The sequence below is a fragment of the Selaginella moellendorffii genome, unplaced genomic scaffold (assembly GCF_000143415.4).
Source record: "Selaginella moellendorffii unplaced genomic scaffold, v1.0 SELMOscaffold_25, whole genome shotgun sequence".
Classification (NCBI taxonomy): Eukaryota; Viridiplantae; Streptophyta; class Lycopodiopsida; order Selaginellales; family Selaginellaceae; genus Selaginella; species Selaginella moellendorffii.
In genome coordinates this window covers 739,898-764,649 of record NW_003314286.1, presented here as the reverse complement: position 1 = coordinate 764,649, position 24,752 = coordinate 739,898, and the positions used below count along the sequence as shown (strand labels likewise).

The window sequence follows — 24,752 nt, the reverse complement described above, 5'->3', positions numbered from 1 at the left end:
ATGCCCAGCTGATCGTCACCAATTTCCTCACTCGCAGCTGGACTGGGCTTCCACCACTGGACTCGCACACTGGTACCATCATCAGCTTCCAGGCATTCCCAGACTCGAGCTTTTGGGTGGTCTATGGCTTGAACAAGAGAAATATCACCATGCCGGCGTTGGAGTTCCCTATTCACGACACCCTGGAGCTCCACATTTACTATCATTGCTGTGGTGCGGCAGAAGTGGCGGCCTGGGAGAGCTGGGTAGTGGACATTGGAGCTGGCCAGATCCTGGCATCACTTCCCATGCTCGGATTTTGCAGCGATGAAAGCCATTTTTTTTTCATCACCAGGACGAGTTTAGGGGAGAAGGAGTACTCGCTCAAGTCTGTTAGCTTCCTTGATCGAGACTCGGGGACGAGGACTCTGGCGCGATGGAAGAGCCTGCCGCCGGGATTCATGGTCAGTGACAAGCGCACCTCCCCCGTATTTGACGTGTATCCCCTGCCGGTTGTCTGTGGTGGACGAATCCTCTTCCCGTGCATGCAAACAAGCAGCGGTGGCGATAGAGGAGTCCCAGCATTGCTGCTCCTGGACGAGAGGTTGGGGCAGTGGCAGCCCTTTGTGGCAATGCCGCTGGATGATCCGGGGCTGGTTCCTCGGGAGATACTTAACTGGGAGCTGTTAGTTAGCGCTGGGGCCTGCGAGGACGAGGTAGTCTTTGGTCTCCTCGCGATTGGCTTCCTGGGCGTCTACAAGATCTCGAGCCGGACATGGTCGCCACTGCCGCTGCCGGACTGCAAGAGGAGGTCTCTCTGCTCTATTATACCCTTCAAGTATCAGAGAATTGTCCCTCCCTCCTTACTAGCTAGAAATGATAAAGAATAGAAAGCTCGTTTGCGCAGTAGTGTCCATTGATCTTTGGAACATGAAACTATAACAAACACAAATATAATAGATACTATTCTGGAATCTAGGGCTACTAGAATCTTTGCAGAGAATATGCTGTCCGAGATGCCATTTTAAATTTAAATCTGCCCTAATGAAGGACACGAACTTTCTCGTTTCTTATCTCCTCCCTCTCGAGAGATTCTTTCCAAGCAAGCTTTGCCAGAGAACCGCAGCGCACCATAGCTTTGTGAGCTGCTGCCCTGTCCTCCACTCTCGATCTCTCTCGCTCCTCCCCGCGGTCAAAAGGACTTCTTCCTGGCAGGCACCGTTCCATCGCTGCCGATGAGCATCCCATACTTATCCTTGCGCGTAAAGTTCGTGCACTCGAATCCCAGCGTGTCCGCCAGCACCCTCTGGATGTAGTTGGCCACCTCGATCGCCGACTTGCCCCCCTGGACGCTCAGATCGTGCGGCAGCCGCTCGAGGAACGTCACCTCGTACACCGGGAACGGGTTCATGAAGAAGAAGAACGGGTCCATCCCCTTCCAGCCCCGCACCGTCGTCCCGTGGAAGATGCTCGTTTTGGTCGACGTCGCAACCGGGACGATGTTCTCGGACAGCTCCGCGAACAGGGCGCTGAACCGCAGCAGGAAAGGCTCCCGGCACGTCGTTCCCTCGGGACAGATCGCCAAGTTCTCCTTCAGCAGCAGCCGCTTGATGTTCGAGGCGTCCCTCTCCCGGTCCCGCGACAGCGGCACCGTCTTGATGGGCGAGAGCACCTCCGACACCCGGCTAATGCTGTAGGTGAGCGCGGTCACGTCGCTCCCCGAGGCCGCCGAGGCCATTATCGGGTCGATGAGCGTCCGGTGCGTGCAGACGAAGAGGATCCCGTTCTTGGAAGGTGGCGGGACTTTGCCCTTGACGATGAGCCGGACGCCGATCACCTTGTAGAGCAGCGGGACGTACTCGACCGGGCATGGAAGCGCCACCAGGATGCGGAAGAAGGCCAGGAGGAAGCCGGCGGGTAGCCACAGAAAGGTGACCAGCGCCACGAACGGCGTCGGCCTCTGGACCAGCCTGCCGTCGTGAAAGATAATCTTGCGCGCGAGTTTGTGAGCTGGAACGGCGTCGGCAGGCTGGCTAGGAACAATGTAAGCTTCCTGCAAAGCCGAAAAGGAAAAAAGAGAGGCGACTTTATTAGTTCTGGTGAGACTCGGAAGTTCCACATCCGTGGATGAAATAAAGCCAGAAGACGACGGAGACAACGAAGACAACGCGGACTTGACACCAACAACCATACAACAAAATCAAAGAAAAAGAAAGCCAGGCGACGAGTTGCTCCAAAGATCACAGACTAGCATAGCATGCACTGCAATATATGCATATGCTCCTGCTGACTACAGGCGAAAAGGAAGAGAGCTCAGAGAGAACGAGAAGTACCAACCTTGCAAAAAGCCATGAACGGATAATCAGAGCTGCGATCGCCAATCCCCAGGTCTGGCACCTCCTCACCAAACACGGCCTTCAATGCCCGCCTCTTGTTGACGCCAACCAAAACGCCGGGGCTCTTGACGAACCCCGTAGCGTACCCGCTCCTTGTCACTTGCAGCTCCGTCCCTATCACCTTGTCAGCGCCCAGGTATGTCGTGGCAAAGTGCTCCACCATCAGTCTCGGGCTGGCCGTGAGAATGTAGCGCTTGCCGCACGACGAGAAGACTCTCCAGGTGGAGCTGTGGACGTCCTCGGAGTAGAACTTGGGGAGAACTGCGCGAGCCACCGCTTCGATGTCCCGAGCTCTCTGGCCGGCGCAGGAGAAGAAGATGAGGACTTTGATGCCTGCTGCCTCCGAGACGAAGTGGTAGAGCAGCCACGCGACGGGGGCCATGACCATGAGGAGCACGCTTCTCAGGAGGCTGCCTCCTTCCAGAGCCACCAGCATGAAGTAAGGGAAGGAGCTCCGGCTGCGAACGCAGGAGCCATCCAAGTCGGCTACCACGCTCTGCTTCTCGCGGTTGTCGGCCGAGCAATTGTCGATCACGTCATACGGGTGCTCCATGTCGAACTCCCGCATTGCAACAACCATAGCTTTTCTACCTGCAAGCAAGCACGAGCAAGGCCGCAAACAGTAAAGGAATTCACATAAAGAGTGAAAGCAGTGAAATACCAGAATGTAGATTGGAAAAGCGAAAGCTCCTCGATCGACTTGTAACGCCCAAGTTGCTCTCCCGATTTCACGACCGGTCCCTCACATTCCAGAAGCTAAGTGCTCGGACCCATTCCGCGAAACAGCCAAATGCCGCACACTCTAAGAACACAAGTGACCGAGAAAGCAAGTGAGATCGAGAGAGCGATAGAAAGAGACAAGAGAGTAAGAAATCTAACGCATAAGGAGTGAGTGGAGGGAAGAGAACCAAACCCGGTGTTGTACAGGCGGAGCAGGAACTCGGAGCAGTGGAGTGACAGTAGAAGTGGCTTCGCTCCTCTCCTCTCTTCACCGTCTCGGCTCACACATCGGCTCCCTTTTCACCGCAAACGGCGTTGTATGGTGGAGCCATTTAATTCGTTGGTACGTCACCTGATGAGCATTCTCCAAAGTAGACCGCAGTTAATTACCACCAGACCAAACTTCGTGCCGGCTGAGCTCTCCCAAAACCATGCTTTTTACTGTCCCTTCTTTCTTGGCTTGATCAACCCGAACTTTATCCGCTGCGTCCTGTTGAGCTTCTTCCTGTTTGCCATATGTATCGGGACCTCACGGAATCCATGGTGTCCGCCATCCGAGTCTTTCATGTCCTGTGGCTTCACCTGGAGTAGACGATACCAGTATCTCGGTCGGGGCCGGTATCCTGGACCAACTATGGGCTCCCGAATCCTTAGAGTTCTCTTGCCGGCCGCGGCTGGCAAGCTGGAGCGACGCGGAACAATCTCCCTGCTTGACAACCACCTCGGCTCCACAAACTTTACGCGCTCTAGCTCTGTGATGTCTTCCAGGGGGACGATTCTCACTTCACGGATGTTGGAGGCTTGGAAAGGACCCCACTGTGCGCAGAAACCACGAGTCCGGATACTGATATCGCGTAGGAGTCTCTGTACCAGGCTGAGGAACTTTGAGTCGCGAACCGGCCAGAACAAGCCAACGTTGCTGGTGGCACCCAGCCAGCTCAAGTCTACGACCGCGCAGTGCCTCACCACCAGTGTTCCAGCGCAAGCTTTGAGATTCAGCCAGTCCTGGAGACCGAGCTCCCTCAGCCGGACGTGCCTCTCTACGCTCTGGAGGATAAGCTTCGTCTCGTTGATCTTGAGCTCCACCTGATCGCCGCTGGTCTTGACTGGCTCAAACGCACCCAGCTCGAGAGCCCTGCGAGGCACGGTACACAGCGCGAGACCCGTGACGAGCCTGTCCGTAGGAAGCAGTTCGAGCTTGCGACACATTTCCTCCTTCTGTTTGAGGTCCACTATCACGAACTGCCGCGACCTGTCTTCATTACTCACCACTCTGGTGCCAGGCTCGATGTGTGATATCGAGCCAATGAGCTCCAGCGCGCTCAGCATGGAATCATCGCATTGCTGGCAAGATAAAAACTTATGAGTTTCCTGAGCGTAAGAGAAACAAAATATCTTGTGAATCACCAAGAACGTAAACTAATGGAGGACAAGAGTGAATCACTAAGAACATAAACTAATGGATGAAATCCTGGGCGGCGATGATGCATGCCTTTGTCCACACTGACGCTGCCACAGTGAAAGGGAGGACAAGATGAAGAGCATGAATAGAGAAGCATAGGAAAAACTGAAGCATCTAATGGATAAATTAATGTGGATGATCCATCTATGACAAAAAAAGGACGATGGTCGAAGAAAATGCACAGCAAAGATCCAACCAAGCACAAGAACTCACAAGAAATCTAGAACCGCGAGCAAAAGAACGATCAAAATACCTGCCATAGCACGTCTTTCTTCTCGCTTCCCAGGCTCTTGAGAATTTCCAGCATGCTATCACCCCACACGCGGCCGACGGCGTCCCTAGGCCCCGCATTGTAGAGCACTGGCACCTCCTCGGAAGGAATGTAGACGAGCTTGAGCGGCCTGACGAGCTTCATCTCCGATGGATCGAGACTCGCGAGCCGAGCGGCCTCTCCCAGGAGCGCGGAATCCTGGAATCGACTCACCGGCGGCTCGGCGCTGTCGATGATCTTCTCGGCCTGGTGCCGGAGGAGCGGGACAAACTTGGTGGAGTAGCATCGCCGCCATCGCCATCGCGAGCGAGATGGGAGGGAAAGGAGCTTAAAACCCATCCTAACCCCTGGGGTTAGGGTTAGGGCAAAGTTCACTGTGGGCAACACAAGGCATAGATCCTGGGGCTCGATCGGTCGATCAGGCAAGAAATTCTAGCTTGTAAGCGTCGATCTGGTGGCGGTGCGTTGGTCCGAGCTTGCTAGATGTGGTTTGAGGCGGATTTTTTCTTGTGTAGCCTTGAGGATCACTGTAGAGGTCATGACCGGCATTTCCTTCCTCGAAGATTTTATAGGAAGTAAGTATCAAAGTTTTTTTCTCATTGTCTTTCCTTTTTCTCGCGCTTACGTAGCATCGCTGCGTTCTTTAGGCACAGCATCGCTACCAGCGGAGCTCCAACAAAACTATTCGCTTATTCGGCAGCTCGATGAGCAACAAAATGGTAATTCTTTCCACTTGTTAGAATCTTCTCTTCCTTACGTGATTTTCTCGTAGAGCTTCAAAGACAAATGCATGGATGCTGTGCTCACGGCCTGGAAGATGTCAAGCAAGTTTTAAAAGCTGGAGGAGCCGCAGCGGAAGCTGTGGCGAACAAATACGCAAGCAGCATTGCCTCGGTGCACAAGACCTGTGTGGATGTCGCAAACGAGAAAGTAGCACTCGCTCTTTCAACGTATGACATGGTACGCTCTCTATCGGCTTATAGCTTTCTTCCTTTCTTTCTCGCATTTAGAAAGCTGCTGTGTGTCAAGGTCGACAATTACATCCAGCGGCTTGACAAGTATCTCAAAAAGTACAAGGAAGACTGTGAGCAAGGTATAACGCGTGACGTGGTCTCGTTTTGTGACATAATTTGGGGATTGTAAAAACACCAGCAAAGGATTTGCAAGGAGGAGACGAACAACAAGCGGATGTTGGAGCTACAGGGTAAAGAAGTGTTCCTTCCAAGCTATTTTTCGGCTCACTAGTTCGTGCAGGGAGGACGATAGACAAAATCCCAGCACAGATCTCGACATACCTGTCGATCCAAACGAGCCAACGTATTGCCTCTGTAACCAAGTCTCATACGGAGAGATGATCGCTTGTGACAACCCGGACGTAAGTTTCAATCGACCAAGCACTTGTTCATGGACTAAGTTTTCATTGTTTCTTTCCACGCAGTGTAAAATCGAGTGGTTTCACTTTGAGTGCGCAGGAGTTCGCGAGCGGCCTAAAGGCAAGTGGTACTGCCCGGACTGCTCGCAAATGAAGCGCCGCCGAGCCAGATAGATCACAGTCTGGAGGCTGTTTTCTATATTTTACAGCGCCACGATTTCATCAATCAAAAGATTGCACAACAAAATCTTGACTTCATTGCGTATTTACAAAGGTCTGCTAGGAGTATCATCTAGTCCACTTTGGAACGCTTGTTGCTGAGATGACTCTGCATAATCCTGGCCGTTTTCTATGCCAGCCTTGGATACCAAGCTCAGCATTGATGTTCGCATCCAAGACTTCGTTTCGAGGCTCACTCTGGACGAGAAAGTGGACGCGATGGTCATTCCCCGGCTGGGAGTTCTTAGTTATCACTGGTGTCAAGAAGCTCCCGGGAGTCCAGTTTGGCGGTCTTGCTCCGGCTGCTACAAAGGGCGGTGTCATTCAACTGCACACTCTTCTACTTGATTGGAGAGGGTGTCAAGTTCTAGAAATCTTTGTCTAGCTAGGTGAAATCTATTTTTATAAGTCGTTTGTGACCAACGAACTTATCCAGCATGCAGTTGAGGTGACCTGGTAACGTCCATGGTTGAGGTGGCAACCAAGGCGGATGCTGTGGTTTTGATGGTCAGCCTCGACCAGTCCTAGGAGAGGGAGACTTTCAATAGAGCAAGCTTGCTTCTTCTGGAATGCAGTTTCAATTTGTCTCCAGTGTTGCAAATGCCATCACTTGTCCTGTTGTTCTCATGATCATGTCTGTGGACCTGTTAATATCTTGGCTTTCAAGGACAATCCACAGATCTCAAGTGTTATTTGGATCATGTATCCTAGTCAGTCCAGAAGTTCTCATGTCTTTTTTGGAGCTTGCAATCTAGGTATTCCTTCTCTTTCTTTCCTTCTTTGCAAACTTAGAACTTACATGGATTGAATCCAAAACTCCATCAGGATATCCAGGGAGAAGCTATCGATTCTACACCACACCACTCTACAATTTTGGCCATGGATTGTCCTACTTAACTTACTCATTTTCTAGGCTCCTTCAGGAGTAATAGAGGAAACTCCTGAGACATGCTTTCATTTACCAATGGAAACTTGCAAACAGCATTTTGTTCTGGAAGTAAACAATCTCGGGCCTAGGTCTAGAAGCCACTCGCTGCTGATCTTCTCGGCTCCTCCACCAGTGGAGGGCGCTCCTCTCAAGCAACTCATTGCATTCCACAAGGTCTATTTGGAATCAGATACGCCTCAAAGGCTCATTTTTGGCATCGATCCAAGCGTCTGGAAAAATGGAAAGATTTCTACACTCTGGTCGACACAAGCTACTTGTTGGCAATGCTGTTCACGTTCATAATGTCTCCAAGACTGAAGAAAAGGAACTAGTTTCTTTGCATACTTTGAAGCTAACTCAAAGAAGTTTTTTAGCTTGATTGATTTATTCATTGAATAAGATGAGATTTCCATGCTCAAAAGCTGAGCCTGGAAATCAAGAGTGGCTCCTGCCACATCCACAGTACCCAGTTTCTCGTCCTCATCCCAGCAAACCCATTGGTAAGCCACCTCTTTTCAAAAGTTCTAGCCAGCGTTTCATCCTTTTCCTTGACGACTTGGCTCCACTCAAGCAGTATATAAAGCCTCAAGCTTAGCCATATTTGCTGGACAAGGTACCTCGCACTCACTTTGCTGGTATCTTCCACCAAAGAGTGATTGTAGAGCCACCATATCTCTGTTAAGATGGTCCTCCTTAACAAATTCCACACATAAACAGTGTGGTGACTTTCCCATTCCTCTCCCTCAAGTCCCTGTCCAAAGAGAGCTTGTTTCCAATTCACTTGAATCTTTCCCTTGGAAAAACCACTCAACTTGCATAAGATCTCTACAGCCCAGTACCAAATAGTAGCCTGAAAGTTTGAGAAGAACATGTCAACTAGCATGTTGGTGATGTCTGCTGGATCAATTTGAGGCTCTCTCTTGCCAGTTTCCAAGCTGTGGCAAACGACCAAACTGCTAGTTCTTCGGATGAGGATGAGATGATATCCATTAGGAGCAAGGATCGGGAGTGAGCCAAGGCAGACATCTCCCAGCCAAACTTCTCCATTTTTCTTGCAAACTTGGTCAGCTTCACAAAGTTCTTGATAGAGCTTGTTTTTGAATTCTTGTGCGTCATGGGTGCTCATCAAGGCGACGCGAATGCAGCGGGGGTACACTGCAACTGTGGTGTGCCATTTGTTGTTGTTGGTGGTGGTGGTCGCAACCATCGCCACTCTTTCTTTGTGGGTGTCGGTTATTGTCAGCTGAATGGCATGAATATTCTTAACTGACTTTAATCATAAGGATTAAAACAAACAACAACCTTTTAATAAACGAAAAAGTCAAAATCATAGTATGTTGTTATTAACAAAGCGTGAACTTTTAAATCTTCAAGTATTATTAAACATAGAAGTAGAAATGAAGTAACAAGTGCTTGTTCAAAACTAACAATCCCAAGATTCACTTGGAGTTGAAAACCTTGAGACAGGCGTGATGTAAACGCTGTGATTGAGTCCTCTTCATCCAAGCTGCTCCAGGCCTGAACTTGAATCCTCAAGTCACTGAAATGGCATCAAACAATGGATGCAAGGCCGGCCATAGACTCCAGCATTTTTGTATGAGATTTCTCAGAGAGATTGAGCACACTAGAGGGATTTCATAACCAGCACTTCCTGTAAAAACACGGCTGTAAACATCGGCTTTTCTCAAGTAGCCTGTGGAGCCCGTGTCATTAACTTCTAAAGCCATATAGCCAAGAGTTCCAGCTCAAGCATGTCTGGTGGCTCACCTCACTAGCCTCAGCACCATCATCCCAAGATCTGCAGCCCTCAAGGCCCTGATACCATGAAGAGACATGCGGAAGCTACAAGGGACAGAGATAACTCAAGGATCGCTTGAATATATCATCATAGCCAAATAGACATGATCAAGAGACACACCTCTAGCCTACACTTGGATTAATGAAGTCCACCTAGGATCATGTCATAAATCAGCACTTCAGCCATCAGATCTATTCTTCCTATCACAAAAATCTATTTTCGCTAGACCAAAGTCTGCAATCTTGACAATTATTATAATCCTGGATTAATATTAATCTACCAGACACATCATCGCTGCATCTTAAACTTTGCAAACCACTTGAACTATACACTCTTTTTGAAACAAGAATTTAATCTAAACGAGAGAAGTTTGAAGCCAAACCTTTGAAGGAGTTATTGGAAATCCCACGCATGATGCCAGCAGCTGCATCACGTAGATCCGACCTTTCTCAACGTTGATCAATCCTTCCCTAATAGCAGTCTTCATGGCTTGCCATATCCCATTCCCGGCCAGAGGCTGCACCAAGTTAGTAAGATCTAAGTGACTGTGCCAATCACATTGGCAGTCAACCACCCATGCATCTGCAATCTTCTTTTACACGCAAGTATCGAGCACCTTGACCCAGAAACCAGCTGAATCCATAGAAGCTGCCTGTCCTCCTCGATGTCCGACACCAAGCCTGCTCCTACTTCACGCTGGAGAAACTTTGGTCAGCGATCTGTAGCCGGTCACTCATCCCGAAAAGATCAACACCCACTAGAGGATGGATCCACACTTACTGGTTCATGGTCACCATCAGTGGTAGCAGCGCCTGCGCTAGAGCATGCTGCAAGACGCCATGAGCGACGCGGTGTTTCCTGACGATGTCAGCTGCGGGGGGCTTGCTGAGAATGATCACAAACGGATGATCCGCTTGCTGAGAATGATTGCAAACGGATGATCCATCTGCGGGCCGGGGAGGCAGAGGATCATTCATGGCAGCCAACTTGCGCCACTCGCTCCTCCGCCCCCTTCAAAGCCTCCTAAAACAGTGTTTAGGTGACTTTAGTAATGCTTGACGCGTTTGAGCTTTTGACCAACTGTTGACTCACACATTGACCATTTTAGAAACAATGAAAGAAGAGTGTATTGTATGGAAGATCATGGACATCACTTCCTAAACGGACAAGGCCTCCCTCCTCCTCCTCCGACGATGCCATCGTTCCCTACCAACATCCGGTACTTGTCCCTCCTCGTGAGATTCGTGCACTGGTAGCCCAGCGACTCGCCCAGCATCCTCTGGACGCGGTTGGCCACCTCGTGGCTGGGCCTGCCACCGCCCACACACGTCTCCTCCGCTGCCAGTGGCGCCAGGAACCGGACCTCGTATCCCGGCCTGGGATTCATGAAGAAGAAGAGTGGATCTAGCGCCTTCCAGCCGCGCGCGGTAGTGGCATGGAACATCGTCAGGCTGCTCGTGACCCCGACCGGGACGATCCGGTCCGTGAGCTCCGCGAACAGGGCGCTGAATCGCAGCAGGAATGGCTCGCGGCAAGTGGTGCCCTCGGGGCACACCGCCAGGTCGCCCGTGTCCAGCAGCCGCGCCATGGTCCGCGCGTCGTGCTCGCGGCACCGGGTGAGCCGTGCGGTGCGTATCGGGGACAGCACCTCCGACACGGGGCTGACCGAGTACGTGACCGTCTTGACGTGGCGCATCCGGGCGTAGGAGATGAAGACCGGGTCCAGCAGCGACCGGTGCGTGCAGACGAAGAGCACGCCGCGGTGTGCCGCGGGGCGCGTTGGCTCGGTCTCGTCCGTTGACCCGGCGGCGCCCGGCGGTATGCAGCCCGCGACGCGGATGGAGATGCCGAGGAGGGCCTCGGCGGGGAGGGCGAGGCGGCTGGGCAGGGCGAGGCCGACGACGACGCGTATGATGGCGAGCGGGAGCGCGAGAGGGATCCAGAGCCCGATGGCCAGGCAGTGGAGCGGCGTGGGCGATTTGATGAGGCGGCCGTCGTGGAAGACGAGCGGCTTGATGTAGTCCTTCTTGGGCACCGTCGCGCAGGGGGGCGAGGGATTGGATCGAGCATCCAGGCATTTCTATGAGAGGGAGAAGAAAGATCAGAGAATTCAATGGATCGATCGTGTGGCCATCCATACCTTGCAAACGCCCAGGAAATCGGTGCCGCTACCGCTTCCAATCCCAATGCTGATTGGAGCGCGATCGCCACCGAAGTGTTTTTGAGCTAGCTGAGCTTTGTTCTCGCTGCAAACGACCATCTTGATCAATCCAGTGCAGTAACCCCTGCTTGTGATGCCCAGCTTGGATCCAATCGCGCTCGCGTCAAGGTAGTGGCTCGCCAGAGGCTCCACCATCAGCGCTGGCAAGCTCGTCACCACCATTCTCTTCCCGCAAGCCTTGAACACCCGAAAGGTCTCGGGGTTTAGATCCTCGAGGAAAAACTTCGCGAGAACTGCCCGCCCCACGGATTCCACCGCCGAGGCCCTCAATCCGGCCACCGCCACGAAGCAGAGAATCTGGAGCTCCAGCGCGGGATGGACGAGGCAGCCAGTGATCCACGCGAAGGGAAGAATGAAAAAGAGGAGGAGCGCTCGTAGGGGGCTCCCGGCCTCGATCGCGACGAGCATGAAGTATTGAAACCAGCTCGGGGATTTGAGCAGAGCCCCCTCGAGATCGATCACGATGCTATCGTCGTCGCCGGCCGCCGCATTCTCCACTGGCTCCAATGGATTGCTCTTGTCCCTGGGAAGCGTCAAGAAAATCATATTTCGACCACGATCGAGGATCGCCTCTCCCTGGAGGATTGAGCCGAGAGCCACGATCCAGGAGCAGAAACCCACCACGGCAGTACCGATTGATCCAAGAATCAATCAATCAACCTGGAACGCATCCATGGATGGAGCTTAGATCTTCCTCCCTATGGCTCCCTATTATGCGAGTGGGCAGTGGGCTAGAAAACAAAGATCAGTGGAGTCGTTGGGAAGAGCAAATTGAGGCTCGATCGATGGACGGTGACCGAACCTCGAGTTTTGGAGGAAACCATGACATAAACGCTGGGTTTTGACTTGGACGCGCGAGTCCACGCAAACGATCTTTCTATTATTATTACTCCTTCCTCTTTTTTTACAGCGACAAAAGGAGATTGTAGCAGCCGAGGAGCGGAGTCAGGCTTCAGCTTGGACGGCGATGAGAAGTATTTGGCGAGGATGTTTACAACGAGGAGAGCGAGTGCAAGAAAAGGTTGGTCACCCGCGGAATTATTTCTAACTTGGTTTATTGTCTCTACCAAGTGACGTCCAAGGAGTCCTATCATCGTTTGGTTGCGACGTTTCCCGCCATACAATACCTCTCATGATACAAGTGAATGTAAAGCTTCAAGTGAGGCATGGAGCTTCAAAGCGGCAAGAATTCGCCCCAACTTATTTAGCAATAAGAGAAAAAAATAGCAACTGATGCAACCTTAGAAGACTGTATTAAAAATTATGGAAAAGGAATTAAATTGTAAAGTACTTATGACGGGTTAGCAACATTAATAGTAGTGTTATTCTTACTTATTAATCCAATTGATCAAATAAAAATTTATAATTTATAAACACAAGATTAATCTTTTTGCAAATCAACCATTAGATGGTAGAATAAAAAAGAATATGCTAGAAAGTGTTTGTTTATAAATTAAAAATACAAAATTGATTTAAATGAATAACCGTTAGAAGGTTCCTAGAATATCCATATATATTCTAGGTGTATCCACTCCACTAAATACAGAAAATTTTACTTTGATTAAAAACATATTCCAATTAAAGTAAAGTACATTATACATGCTTTCTATTTATTTATGTTATTTGATTATGTTTAGTTCTAGGAATAATTGAGTTTAGTTGGTCCATTTGCCACTAACTGCAGCAAGGATTGCAGCTCTAGCCAGAGCTCCAGCTTGAAGCACAGTGAGCTCCCATGCAATAGGTGCTGATGACTGAGGCCCAGTACACAAGCTCCTCTTGGCTGCACACCACTCAACCCAAATGCCAATCTCCAACACTATATACCAACACCTCACCAACCACTTGGAATCACCCAGCCTCGGCACAAGCCTCAAACTAGTCACCGCAAGTTCTACCAGGCACTGCATTAAGCTATAACCCAGCATCCCGTACCCAGGATCACGGCTCTGACCTGGTAATGAGCTCTCCAACCTCAATGGCAATCCTGAAGACACTATTCCTACTACATTCCCCACCAGCACTACATAAGCTGCCCATATTCCTACACTTCCCCATGCAGAATCTCTCTTCAGACCAAAAGGATGGACTATCCCAAACACTGTGAGCATCCAGAAGGCTGCTGCTATGAGCAAACCGACGATCTTAAACGTGCAATCCACATGGTAGAGCTTCAGGTCTCGTCTCGGCCTCACCACAAGTATGGAGGTTTTCCGGCCGTCAACATCGTCGATTTCTCGGCCCTGGACCTTCCAAAGCCATAAGTCCGCGAACTGTGTAACACCGTTGCTGCCCAGCCGAAGTGATCTGATTCCTCTTCTAGCTCCCAGGCATGATACAAAAGGATCCAACCCGAACACTAAAGACAAGAGCAATATCAAGGTCAACTCTGTCATGGCTACCAAGACCACAGTTGCCGCATTCCCAAACCATTGGAGGTTAGGTTTGTCGGAGAGTTGGACCTTGCCCAGGCTCCAGTCCACTAAATCTGATGTTCTTCCTTTCTGGCTGGAATCCAACGTGGCCAAGCTCTCCGCTACCATTCTGGCAAGAGCACTAGCACCAAGCTTGTCAACCCCAAACAAGTACGTGCACTGCTGGTCTTCTTCGAGCATCCATTGGTAGAGCTGGCTCGGCCCTTCCAGCATCATAGAATTCAAAGCCAAGCCTCCTGAAGTGTCTCGGATTACTCTGGCGTGCAGATCCTGCATCGTTCCCTTTCCATGAACATCACACTGGTAGGAGGGAATCTTGCAGCATTGTGGATCTGATGCAACAGCTGCTGCTCCATTGACGATAGGGGTAGGGTCTCTCCCAGTGCCTTTGAAAGTAATGCTCGGAATGTGCCAACAAGTGCAGCCATCAGCTGAATTTGCTTCATACTTACTCCAAAGCGGGACCAGAACGCAACAGCTGCCAAGAACCCAAGTGTTATGTGCAACCCAATGCACAGTGTTAGGATTCTGTCCATGGACGTTTACTCCTACAATGGTGCCATTGTCGCCCACATGGGAAATCAGAGCTCCGTGATTGTTCTGAGCCCTCAACCTTGTTGTACCGAACAAATCTGCCAAGCCCATCTCTGAATCCAGCCTTCCCCTCGCCAGGCATAACGCTACACTCGCTGCAGCAGCCAAAGTGCTTAGTCCAGCCTGTACAAAGTTGTAGCTGTTCCTGACCTCTTCAACACTTGCCATCACTTAGAACTGCGCTATGGCTATGGCTAAGAGGCTAGGAAATCCACTTGCTCAAGTATTACGGTTCCAGTACAGCATCTTCAGCTTTGCTTAATTCGTTGCTTGCTATAAAGAAATGAGACCCATAATCCAGCACCAGATGGCGGTACGGATCCAGAATCAATCTACTGTAACGCATCCATGGATGGAGATTCTCTCTTTTTCTGTACGAGATCTTCCCTTAGAAAACAAAGATAGAGACTCTTTACAAAGACGAATCAGGGAAGAGCAAATTGAGGCTCGATCGGGTGACTGAGCCTCAAGCTTTGGAGGAAACTTGACTGGACGTGCGAGTCGGGGGGAATTCTTTGGAGGTAGCGCTTGGTTTTGGAAAGAGTCTCTCGCATGATGTGAAAACTTACGTGATGGAGTTCTCCACACTACTACTAGTAGATCGTAGTTTTTGCTAGCGAACAGCATATCTTACTTTTGTAGCAGCCCCGACCGAGATACCTGCAAAGAAAAACACAAAAAAGGAAGTGGTTCCTCACACGAAGAAAAGAAATACACAAACCTGGCACCAACGTGAACTTGAAGGGCAGCTGGGCTCCCACTGCTCGGCTCGGATTCCAGCAGCGGTAGTGGCGACCATGTCCGGCTAGAGATACTGGAAGTCAAGCTCGAGGAGAGTCAGGAGGCCCACGCACTAACATCCAGCTCGATTGCAATCCTTGGAACAATCTTCCGAGGAACCAAGTGCCACAAAGGGCTGCCATAGCTCCAGCCTCTCGACCAGGAAGAGCAAAGCCGGAGTCGTCACTCCTCCATCGCCGCCGCTCGTTTGCATGCGATTCGTCCATCACAAACAACCGCGCGTGTCGAATGGGTGGCAAGTGACCTGGGCTGACTCGGCAGCAGCCTCTAGAATCCTCACCATCGAGCCACGACCAAGGAAGTTGAGCGAGTCCTGGTGATGAAAAGGACTTGCTTCCATCGCCGAGCAACTGGCCAGCTCCAATGTCCACTCCCCACCCGCCGCTAGCGAGGATCGTGGAGCTTCAAGTTGATAACTCCGTCAGTGGAGCCATAGACCACCCGGAGCGCGTGATCTTGTGGCCCATTAAGTCGAGTTCAGCAGCGAGTAAGGGGATTGGTGACGATCAGCTGAGCGACCAGCTACCCACACGTCGAGGGAGCTCTTTCGGGAAGTTGGCAGCGCCAAAGGGCTCCACGGGCTCTCGATTTTGCCGCCATTAGAGGGATCAACTTTCTGATTGCGTTCTCCGCTGAGCATTTCGTCGTCAGTTTCTTCTTTTCGTTTCTCAACTACTCTAGAATAGTTGAGTAATTGAAGAATTCTACTCCAGACCTGGTCCGTTCTAGATCAACGACTCCCAGGACACACAAATTTGATACGTCTCCACCACGCCGACTAATCGATGATTCCGAGCTCTTTGTGTGGCTCAACGTCCTGGTGAGCTGCGCAAGGAATAGCTAACGCAGCAGACCAGTGTCGGGAAACTGTGGCCTCTCGCAGGACGCCACAGATTGGTACAGGTTACGTGAGCTTGCAAAAGTTGAACACCAAGAACGTCTTGGGGTTTAGATCTTCTTCCATTATTAATCCAAGGCCCTGAATTCCGCCACTGCGACATAGCAGAGAATCTGGAGCTGCAGCGCGGGATGGACGAGTCAGCCAGTGATCCCAAACGAAAGGAGGAGGTGCTCAAGCTCTGTGGAGACACGAGTCCACGCCAACAATCCTTTTCTATTCCCCGTAATGCTACTCTCCTAGTTCTCTGAAGTAGCGGCTCCCGAGGAAACAGTAAACTACTAGTGTCAATCTTGTTGATCCGATCGATGTCGAGGGAGGGGAAGCGGTTCTATCGATCAAAAGAACTTTGAGGTTTGTAAAAGTGAACTTACGTACTACAAGGTCTTGTTCAATTGCCATTGATCAATAGTAATTATCGAGCTTCTCTTGCAAAATGTATGTCCATAGTTTGCAAACGCGCTTCCAATCCCAAAGCTGATTGGAGCGCCGCGATCGCCACCGGCTCTGTTCACCACCTTGATCGATCCAGTAATTAACCCCTGATGATACCCAGCTTGGATCCATTCGAGCTCGAGTCTAGGTAGTGGCTTGCCAGAGGTTCCACCATCAGCGGCAAGCTCATCAGCACAAACCTTGAACACTCCGAAGGTCTCGGAGTTTAGATCCTCTAATCAGAGCCTGAATTCCGCCACCACGACGTAGCGAGCGGGATGGACGAGTCAGCCAGTGATCCACGCGAACGGAAGAACGAAGAAAAGAAACAGGGGCTCAACACTGGGGCTTGGACTTCGAGCAAGCGATCTTTTTCTATTCCTTGTAATTCTACGCTCAGAGTTCTCTGAAGTGGCGGTTCCCGAAGAAACAGTAAACTATCGATCTTTACCTTACACAAGCCTTACTTCCGCAGCCTCGGCGGAGACACCTGCACAGAAGAACGGTTAATGACAAGAAGAAATGGAAAGAATGGCGCACAAAAACCTGGCACTCCGCCGAGCAACGAGAACTTTAACGGCACAGTGTAGGCTTGATGTAGTCCTTCTTGGGCACCGTCGCGCAGGGGGGCGAGGGATTGGATCGAGCATCCAGGCATTTCTATGAGAGGGAGAAGAAAGATCAGAGAATTCAATGGATCGATCGAGTGGCCATCCATACCTTGCAAACGCCCAGGAAATCGGTGCCGCTACCGCTTCCAATCCCAATGCTGATTGGAGCGCGATCCCCACCGAAGTGTTTTTGAGCTAGCTGAGCTTTGTTCTCGCTGCAAACGACCATCTTGATCAATCCAGTGCAGTAACCTGCTTGTGATGCCCAGCTTGGATCCAATCGCGCTCGCGCCAAGGTAGTGGCTCGCCAGAGGCTCCACCATCAGCGCTGGCAAGCTCGTCACCACCATTCTCATCCCGCAAGCCTTGAACACCCGGAAGGTCTCGGGGTTTAGATCCTCGAGGAAAAACTTCGCGAGAACTGCCCGCCCCACGGATTCCACCGCCGAGGCCCTGAAGCAGAGAATCTGGAGCTCCAGCGCGGGATGGACGAGGCAGCCAGTGATCCACGCGAAGGGAAGAATGAAAAAGAGGACGAGCGCTCGTAGGGGGCTCTCGGCCTCGATCGCGACGAGCATGAAGTATTGAAACTAGCTCAGGGATTTGAGCAGAGCCCCCTTGAGATCAATCACGATGCTATGGTCGACCCCGGCCGCCACATTCTCCACTGGCTCCAATGGATTGCTCTTGTCCCTGGGAAGCATCAAGAAAATCATTTTTGGACCAGTGAATCGATCGAGGGTCGCCTCTCCCTGGAGAATTGAGCCGAGAGCCACGATCCAGAAGCACCAGAATCAATCAATCGACATGGAACGTATATCCATGGATGGAGCTTAGATCTTCCTCCCTATTATGCGAGTGGGCAGTGGGCTAGAAAACAAAGATTAGTGGAGGAGGGAGAGTCTTTTCAAAGAGGAGTCGTTGGGAAGAGCAAATTGAGGCTTGATCGATGGACAGTGACCGAACCTCGAGTTTTGGAGGAAAACATGACATAAACGCTGGGCTTTGACTTGGACGCGCGAGTCCACGCAAACGATCTTTCTATTACTATTCCTTCCTCTTTTTTTACAGCGATGAAGGACGGAGGAAGATTGTAGCAGCTGAGGAGCGGAGTCACGCTTCAGCTTGGATGACGATGAGAAGTATTTGGTGAGGATGTTTACAACAGGGAGAGCGAGTGCAAGAAAAGGTTGGTTACCCGCAGAATTGTTTCTAACTTGGTTTATTGCTACCAGGTGACGTCCAAGGACTCTTAGCATCGTTTGGCTGCAGAGAGTTTGAGGGTTAAGAAGATATCTCCTGCCATACAATACCTTCTCACGAATGTAAAGTTTCAAGTGAGTGAGCTTGTTGGAGGCATCTTCAAAGCTGCATGAAATCACCCATAGCAATAAGAGAAAAAAACACACTGCAAATGTATTAGGAATTAAATTATAAAATACTTATGACATCTAAAATTTGAATAGTTTTTTTAGTGTTATACTAAGAAGAGTTTAGGAATGTTTATAGATTATAAACAATACAATTGTTAAATGGTAGAATATTTTAGAATATCCAACCATATTCTAGATATATTCTATTAAGCAGACCAATAATTAAAAAATTGCTACATGTTGCATGTAGTAACTCTTGGTTTTCTTAATGGTAATTTTATTATTACTTATTAATCCAATTGATCAAATAAAGTTTATAATTATAAGCATGTTTGTAATTTATAAACACACAATTAATCTTATTGCACCATTAAATTTATAAATTATAAATACAAGATTAATCTAAATAAATAACAACCTTTAGATGGTAAAATATCCTAGAATATCCAAGAATATTTTAGGTATATTCATTACCATCCTATAAGTTTGCTTAAGTAAACCAAAAATACAGAATGTAAAACATGTTCTAATTAAAGTAAAGTAATTTTCAAACATTAACATTAACATATTATACATGCTGTTTATTTATTTCTATTATTTGATGGAATAATTGAGTTTAGTTGGTCCATTTGCTACTAACTGCAGCAAGGAATGCAGCTCTAGCGAGAGCTCCAGCTTGAAGCACAGTGAGCTCCCATGCAATAGGTGCTGATGACTGAGGCCCAGTACACAAGCTCCTCTTGGCTGCACACCACTCAACCCAAATGCCAATCTCCAACACTATATACCAACACCTCACCAACCACTTGGAATCACCCAGCCTCGGCACAAGCCTCAAACTAGTCACCACAAGTTCTACCAGGCACTGCATTAAGCTATAACCCAGCATTACATACCCAGGATCACGGCTCTGATCTTTCAACCGCAATGGCAATCCTGAAGACACTACTCCTACTACATTCCCCACCAGCACTACATAAGCTGTCCATATTCCTACACTTCCCCATGCAGAATCCCTCTTCAGACCTAAAGGATGGACTATCCCAAACACTGTGAGCATCCAAAATGCTGCTGCTATGAGCAAACCGGCGATCTTAAACGCGCAATCCACATAGTAGAGCTTCAGGTCTCGTCTCGGCCTCACCACCAGTATGGAGCTTTTCTGGCCGTTAACATCGTGGATTTCTCGGCCCTGGACCTTCCAAAGCCATAAGTCCGCAAACTGTGTGACACCGTTGCTGCCCAGCCGAAGTGATCTGACTCCTCTTCTAGCTCCCAGGCATGACACGAAAGGATCCAACCCAAACACTAACGACAAGAGCAATATCAAGGTCAACTCTGTCATGGCTACCAAAACCACAGTTGCCGCGTTCCCAAACCATTGGAGGGGTTTGTCAGAGAGTTGCACCTTGCCCAGGCTCCAGTCCACCAAATCTGATGTTCTTCCTTTCTGGCTGGAATCCAACGTGGCCAAGCTCTCCGCTACCATTCTGGCAAGAGCACTAGCACCAAGCTTGTCAACCCCAAACAAGTACGTGCACTGCTGGTCTTCGTCGAGCATCCATTGGTAGAGCTGGCTCGGCCCTTCCATCATCATAGAATTCAAAGCCAAGCCTCCTAAAGTGTCTCGTATTACTCTGGCGTGCAGATCCCGCATCATTCCCTTTCCATGAACGTCACACTGGTAGGAGGGCATGTAGGAACATTGTGGATCTGATGCAACAGCTGCTGCTCCATTGACGATAGGGGTAGGATCTCTCCCAGTGCCTTTGGAAGTAATGCTTGGAATGTGCCAACAAGTGCAGCCATCAGCTGAATTTGCTTCATACTTGCTCCAAAGCGGGACCAGAACGCAACAGCTGCCAAGAACCCAAGTGTTATGTGCAACCCAATGCACAGTGTTAGGATTCTGTCCGTGCACGTTTACTCCTACAATGGTGCCATTGTCGCCCACATGGGAAATCAGAGCTCCGTGATTGTTCTGAACCCTCAACCTTGTTGTACCGAACAAATCTGCCAAGCCCATCTCTGAATCCAGCCTTCCCCTCGCCAGGCATAACGCTACACTCGCTGCAGCAGCCAAAGTGCTTAGTCCAGCCTGTGCAAAGTTGTAGCTGTTCCTGACCTCTTCAACACTTGCCATCACTTAGAACTGCGCTATGGCTATGGCAGGAAATCCACTTGTTCAAGTATTACGGTTCCAGTAAAGCATCTTCAGCTTTGCTTGTGCGCTGTTTTAGGGTTAGGAATGGGTTTAGGGAACAGAGCCGCTTGCTATAGCAATAAAGAAATGAGACCCACAATCCAGCACCAGATGGCGGTACGGATTGATCCCCCAGAATCAATCCATGGATGGAGATTCTCTCTTTTCTGTACGAAATCTTCCCTTAGAAAACAAAGATAGAGACTCTTTACAAAGACGAATCAGGGAAGAGCAAATTGAGGCTCGATCGGGTGACTGAGTCTCAAGCTTTGGAGGAAGCTTGACTGGACGTGCGAGTCGGGGGGAATTCTTTGGAGGTAGCGCTTGGTTTTGGAAAGAGTCTCTCGCATGATATGAAAACTTACGCGATGGAGTTCTCCACACTACTGCTAGTAGATCGTAGTTTTTGCTAGAGAACAGCATATCTTACTTTTGTAGCAGCCTTGACCGAGATACCTGGAAAGAAAAACACAAAAAAGGAAGTGATTCCTCACACGAAGAAAAGAAATACACAAACCTGGCACCAACGTGAACTTGAAGGGCAGCTGGGCTCCCACTGCTCGGCTCGGATTCCAGCAGCGGCAGTGGCGACCATGTCCAGCTGGAGATACTGGAAGTCAAGCTCGAGGAGAGTCAGGAGGCCCACGCACTAACATCCAGCTCGATTGCAATCCTTGGAACAATCTTCCGAGGAACCAAGTGCCACAAAGGGCTGCCATAGCTCCAGCCTCTCGACCAGGAAGAGCAAAGCCGGAGTCATCACTCCTCCATCGCCGCCGCTCGTTTGCATGCGATTCGTCCATCACAAACAAGTTGGCCGCCATTAGAGGGATCAACTTTCTGATTGCGTTCTCCGCTGAGCATTTCGTCGTCAGTTTCTTCTTTTCAGTGTCGGGAAACTGTGGCCTCTCGCAGGACGCCAAACCCGTCATGAGCTCTACAGATTGGCACAGGTTACATGAGCTTGCAAAAGATGAACACCAAGAACGTCTTGGGGTTTAGATCTTCTTCCATTAGTCGATTAATCCAAGGCCCTGAATTCCGCCACTGCGACATAGCAGAGAATCTGGAGCTCCAGCGCGGGATGGACGAGTCAGCCAGTGATCCACGCGAACGAACTCAAGCTCTGTGGAGACACGAGTCCACGCCAACAATCCTTTTCTATTCCCCGTAATGCTACTCTCCTAGTTCTCTGAAGTAGCGGCTCCCGAGGAAACAGTAAACTACTAGTGTCAATCTTGTTGATCCGATCGATGTCGAGGGAGGGGAAGCGGTTGATTTAATTCTCGTGAAGAAAAAGTAGCAAGGCTTTGGAAACTATCAAAAGAACTTTGAGGTTTGTAAAAGTGACCTTACGTACTACAAGGTCTTGTTCAATTGCCATTGATCAATAGTAATTATCGAGTTTCTCTTGCAAAATGTATGTCCATAGTTTGCAAACACGCTTCCAATCCCAAAGCTGATTGGAGCGCCGCGATCGCCACCGGCTCTGTTCACGACCTTGATCGATCAGTAATTAACCCCTGATGATACCCAGCTTGGATCCATTCGAGCTCGAGTCTAGGTAGTGGCTTGCCAGAGGTTCCACCATCAGCGGCAAGCTCGTCACCACAAACCTTGAACACTCCGAAGGTCTCGGAGTTTAGATCCTCTAATCAGAGCCTGAATTCCGCCACCACGACGTAGCAGAGAACCTGGAGAGCGGGATGGACGAGTCAGCCAGTGATCCACGCGAACGGAAGAACGAAGAAAAGAAACAGGGGCTCAACACTGGGGCTTGGACTTCGAGCAAGCGATCTTTTTCTATTCCTTGTAATTCTACGCTCAGAGTTCTCTGAAGTAGCGGTTCCCGAAGAAACAGTAAACTATCGATCTTTACCTTACACAAGCCTTACTTCCGCAGCCTCGGCCGAGTCACCTGCACAGAAAAACGGTTAATGACAAGAAGAAATGGAAAGGATGGCGCACAAAAACCTGGCACTCCGCCGAGCAACGAGAACTTGAACGGCACAGTGCCGATGGACCTCTGCTTGGAGTCCGGCAGCGGCAGTGGCGACCAAGTCTGGCTCGAGATCCTGTAGACGCACTGGAAACCAACGTCGAGGAGACCGAGGACTACCTCGTCGTCCTCGCAGGCCACCGCACGAATACACTCCTCCCACGCCATCCTTCGAACGATCTCCCGGGGAATCACATCCAGCGGCACTGCTGCAAAGGGCTGCCACTGCTCCAGCCGCTCGTCCAGGCGCAGCAAAGCCGGGGTCAACATTCCTCCATCGCCACCACAGATGCTCTTTTGCAGGCACGGGAGGAGGATTCGTCGACCGCAGATAACCGGTAGGGGATGCATCTCGGTTGGGAAGAAGGTGGGCTTCTCACTGACAGAGAATCCCGGCGGTAGGCTCTTCCATCGCGCCAGAATCCTCACCCCCGAGCCCCGATCAAGGAAGGTGACAGACTTGAGCGAGTAGTCCTCCTCCGCTGAACTCGTCCTGGTGATGAAAAAAACGTTGCTTTCGTCGCTGCAAAACCCGAGCTTGGGGAACGTTGCCAGCTCCAATGTCCACTTCCCAGCTCTCCCAGGCCGCCGCTACTTCCGTACCACAGCGATGATCGTAGACATGGAGTTTCAAGTCGTTCAAGGCGAACGACATACTCGAGGCATAGACCACCCGCAAGCTCGAGTCTGGGAACGCCTGGAAACTGGCGATAGAAGCGCAATATCTATCGGACGAGTCCAGCGGTGGCAGTCGAGCCCAGCGGCGAGTGAGGGGATTGGTGACGATGAGCTGCGCTCGCGTGGTCTCCACTAGGAGCAAGCCCGTCGACGACGCCGCCCACACGTCCAGGAGCTCTTCCGGGAAGTTTGGAAGGTAATCCAGTCGAAGAGAGAAGCTCGAGCTGGAGATGGCGCGGGAGATTCGCCCAGATGGATGCGTCCATTGGAGGAGAGCTGTGATGGAAAGAAAATCCGGGAAGAATGTGGGATCGATAATCGCTGTGATCGCTGGGATCGATAATGTGGGATCGCGACGGCAGCGATCACAGCGATCCCACATTGCGCGCTCCATTCTCCTCGCAGAGCTAGGATTTATCAGGAGATCCCAGCCGTTGGATGCCAGCATATTCCACCTGCGCAAACAAATCGCTCTCTCGATGTCGAGGTCCAGCAGTGGAGGAGCGGCGCTCAAGTGGCGAGGCTTGGCGTTTCTGGGAGAGCTCGACTGTGCCTTGGAGCCGCGCTATTGCTCTTGCTTAGCCGGGGAGAGCTTCGTCGCGTCAAACTCTTGGCTCTTGCTGATTCCTGACGTCCTCCGCTTGGCTTGGTCGATGCTGATTCTACTGCGTTAGTTGCTGCTGCTGCTGCTTTGGAAGCCTTCTCATCAGATTTCTTCGTCTGTCCGTTGATGCTGTTTCTTGCGCTAGGACGTTGAGCCACACAATGAGCTCCAGGTTGTAGAACTCCGTGGTCGATTGCTCGGCGTGGAGGCGTATCAATTCCGTGATGAGCTCTACAGAAAGAGGAGGCTGGTTTCGGACAAGAACTGGATAGAAGCGAGAATCAAAACATTCTCATTTGAACCTTGAGGCTTACCAATCGCCATATCCATTGATCCTGATTTACTGCTTCTCGGCTGCCACTTACCTTCTTCACAGGATAGCTGCTGCTGGCTACAAGCACTTGTCTCCATGCTGCGATGAGAAGTTTGGCAAGGATGTTTACAACGACAAGGAGAGCGAGCGAGTGCAAGAAAAGGCGCAGATGGTTTATTGTCTCTATCAAGGAAATGGATGGATCTCACCAGGTGACAGCCATCGAGGTTCCAGATCTCAGCTTGGTCCACCACCCAGGGGGTTACTTTCCGTGGCTATGACTGCTGGAGCTCCAAGAGATGAGCTCCACAGGATGTCTAGCTTCGCCTGGTTCCATCCCACTTATATAAGTGAAAAAGGCTGTACAGACTGCATGGCTTGCAATTATCGTCACACAGCATTTGTAAGAGAGTCCGGTTCATGAAAAACAGATGAGCAGTCA

The 24,752-nt window shown here is 50.4% G+C and overlaps 3 protein-coding genes across 4 annotated transcripts; 1 reads left to right on the top strand and 2 right to left on the bottom strand.

Annotated features, from left to right (window-relative positions):
- Positions 1–1,001: 1,001 nt before the first annotated feature.
- On the bottom strand, positions 1,002–3,519 carry LOC9637220 (glycerol-3-phosphate 2-O-acyltransferase 6). Its single transcript, XM_002974520.2, has 4 exons — positions 3,289–3,519; positions 3,037–3,177; positions 2,317–2,966; positions 1,002–2,032 (listed from the first exon to the last, which is right to left on the bottom strand). The coding sequence occupies exons 3-4, from the start codon at positions 2,953–2,955 to the stop codon at positions 1,172–1,174; spliced, it is 1,500 nt and encodes a 499-aa protein (XP_002974566.2). The 5' UTR covers positions 2,956–2,966; positions 3,037–3,177; positions 3,289–3,519; the 3' UTR covers positions 1,002–1,171.
- LOC112347914 lies at positions 2,994–5,197 on the bottom strand. 2 transcript variants are annotated; one of them, XM_024679610.1, is made up of 3 exons: positions 4,811–5,197; positions 4,365–4,439; positions 3,191–4,313 (listed from the first exon to the last, which is right to left on the bottom strand). In XM_024679610.1, exons 1-3 carry the CDS (start codon positions 5,165–5,167, stop codon positions 3,534–3,536), a joined length of 1,212 nt encoding a protein of 403 aa, XP_024535378.1. In that variant the 5' UTR covers positions 5,168–5,197; the 3' UTR covers positions 3,191–3,533. The 2 variants fall into 2 exon arrangements, with proteins under 2 accessions (XP_024535377.1, XP_024535378.1); XM_024679609.1 differs by having other exon boundaries at positions 2,994–4,439.
- Positions 5,193–6,842, top strand: LOC9636694 (PHD finger protein ING1). The gene is made up of 8 exons (XM_002974712.2): positions 5,193–5,288; positions 5,344–5,403; positions 5,476–5,547; positions 5,601–5,788; positions 5,858–5,921; positions 5,981–6,032; positions 6,083–6,203; positions 6,267–6,842. The coding sequence occupies exons 2-8, from the start codon at positions 5,367–5,369 to the stop codon at positions 6,372–6,374; spliced, it is 642 nt and encodes a 213-aa protein (XP_002974758.1). The 5' UTR covers positions 5,193–5,288; positions 5,344–5,366; the 3' UTR covers positions 6,375–6,842.
- Positions 6,843–24,752: the final 17,910 nt, after the last annotated feature.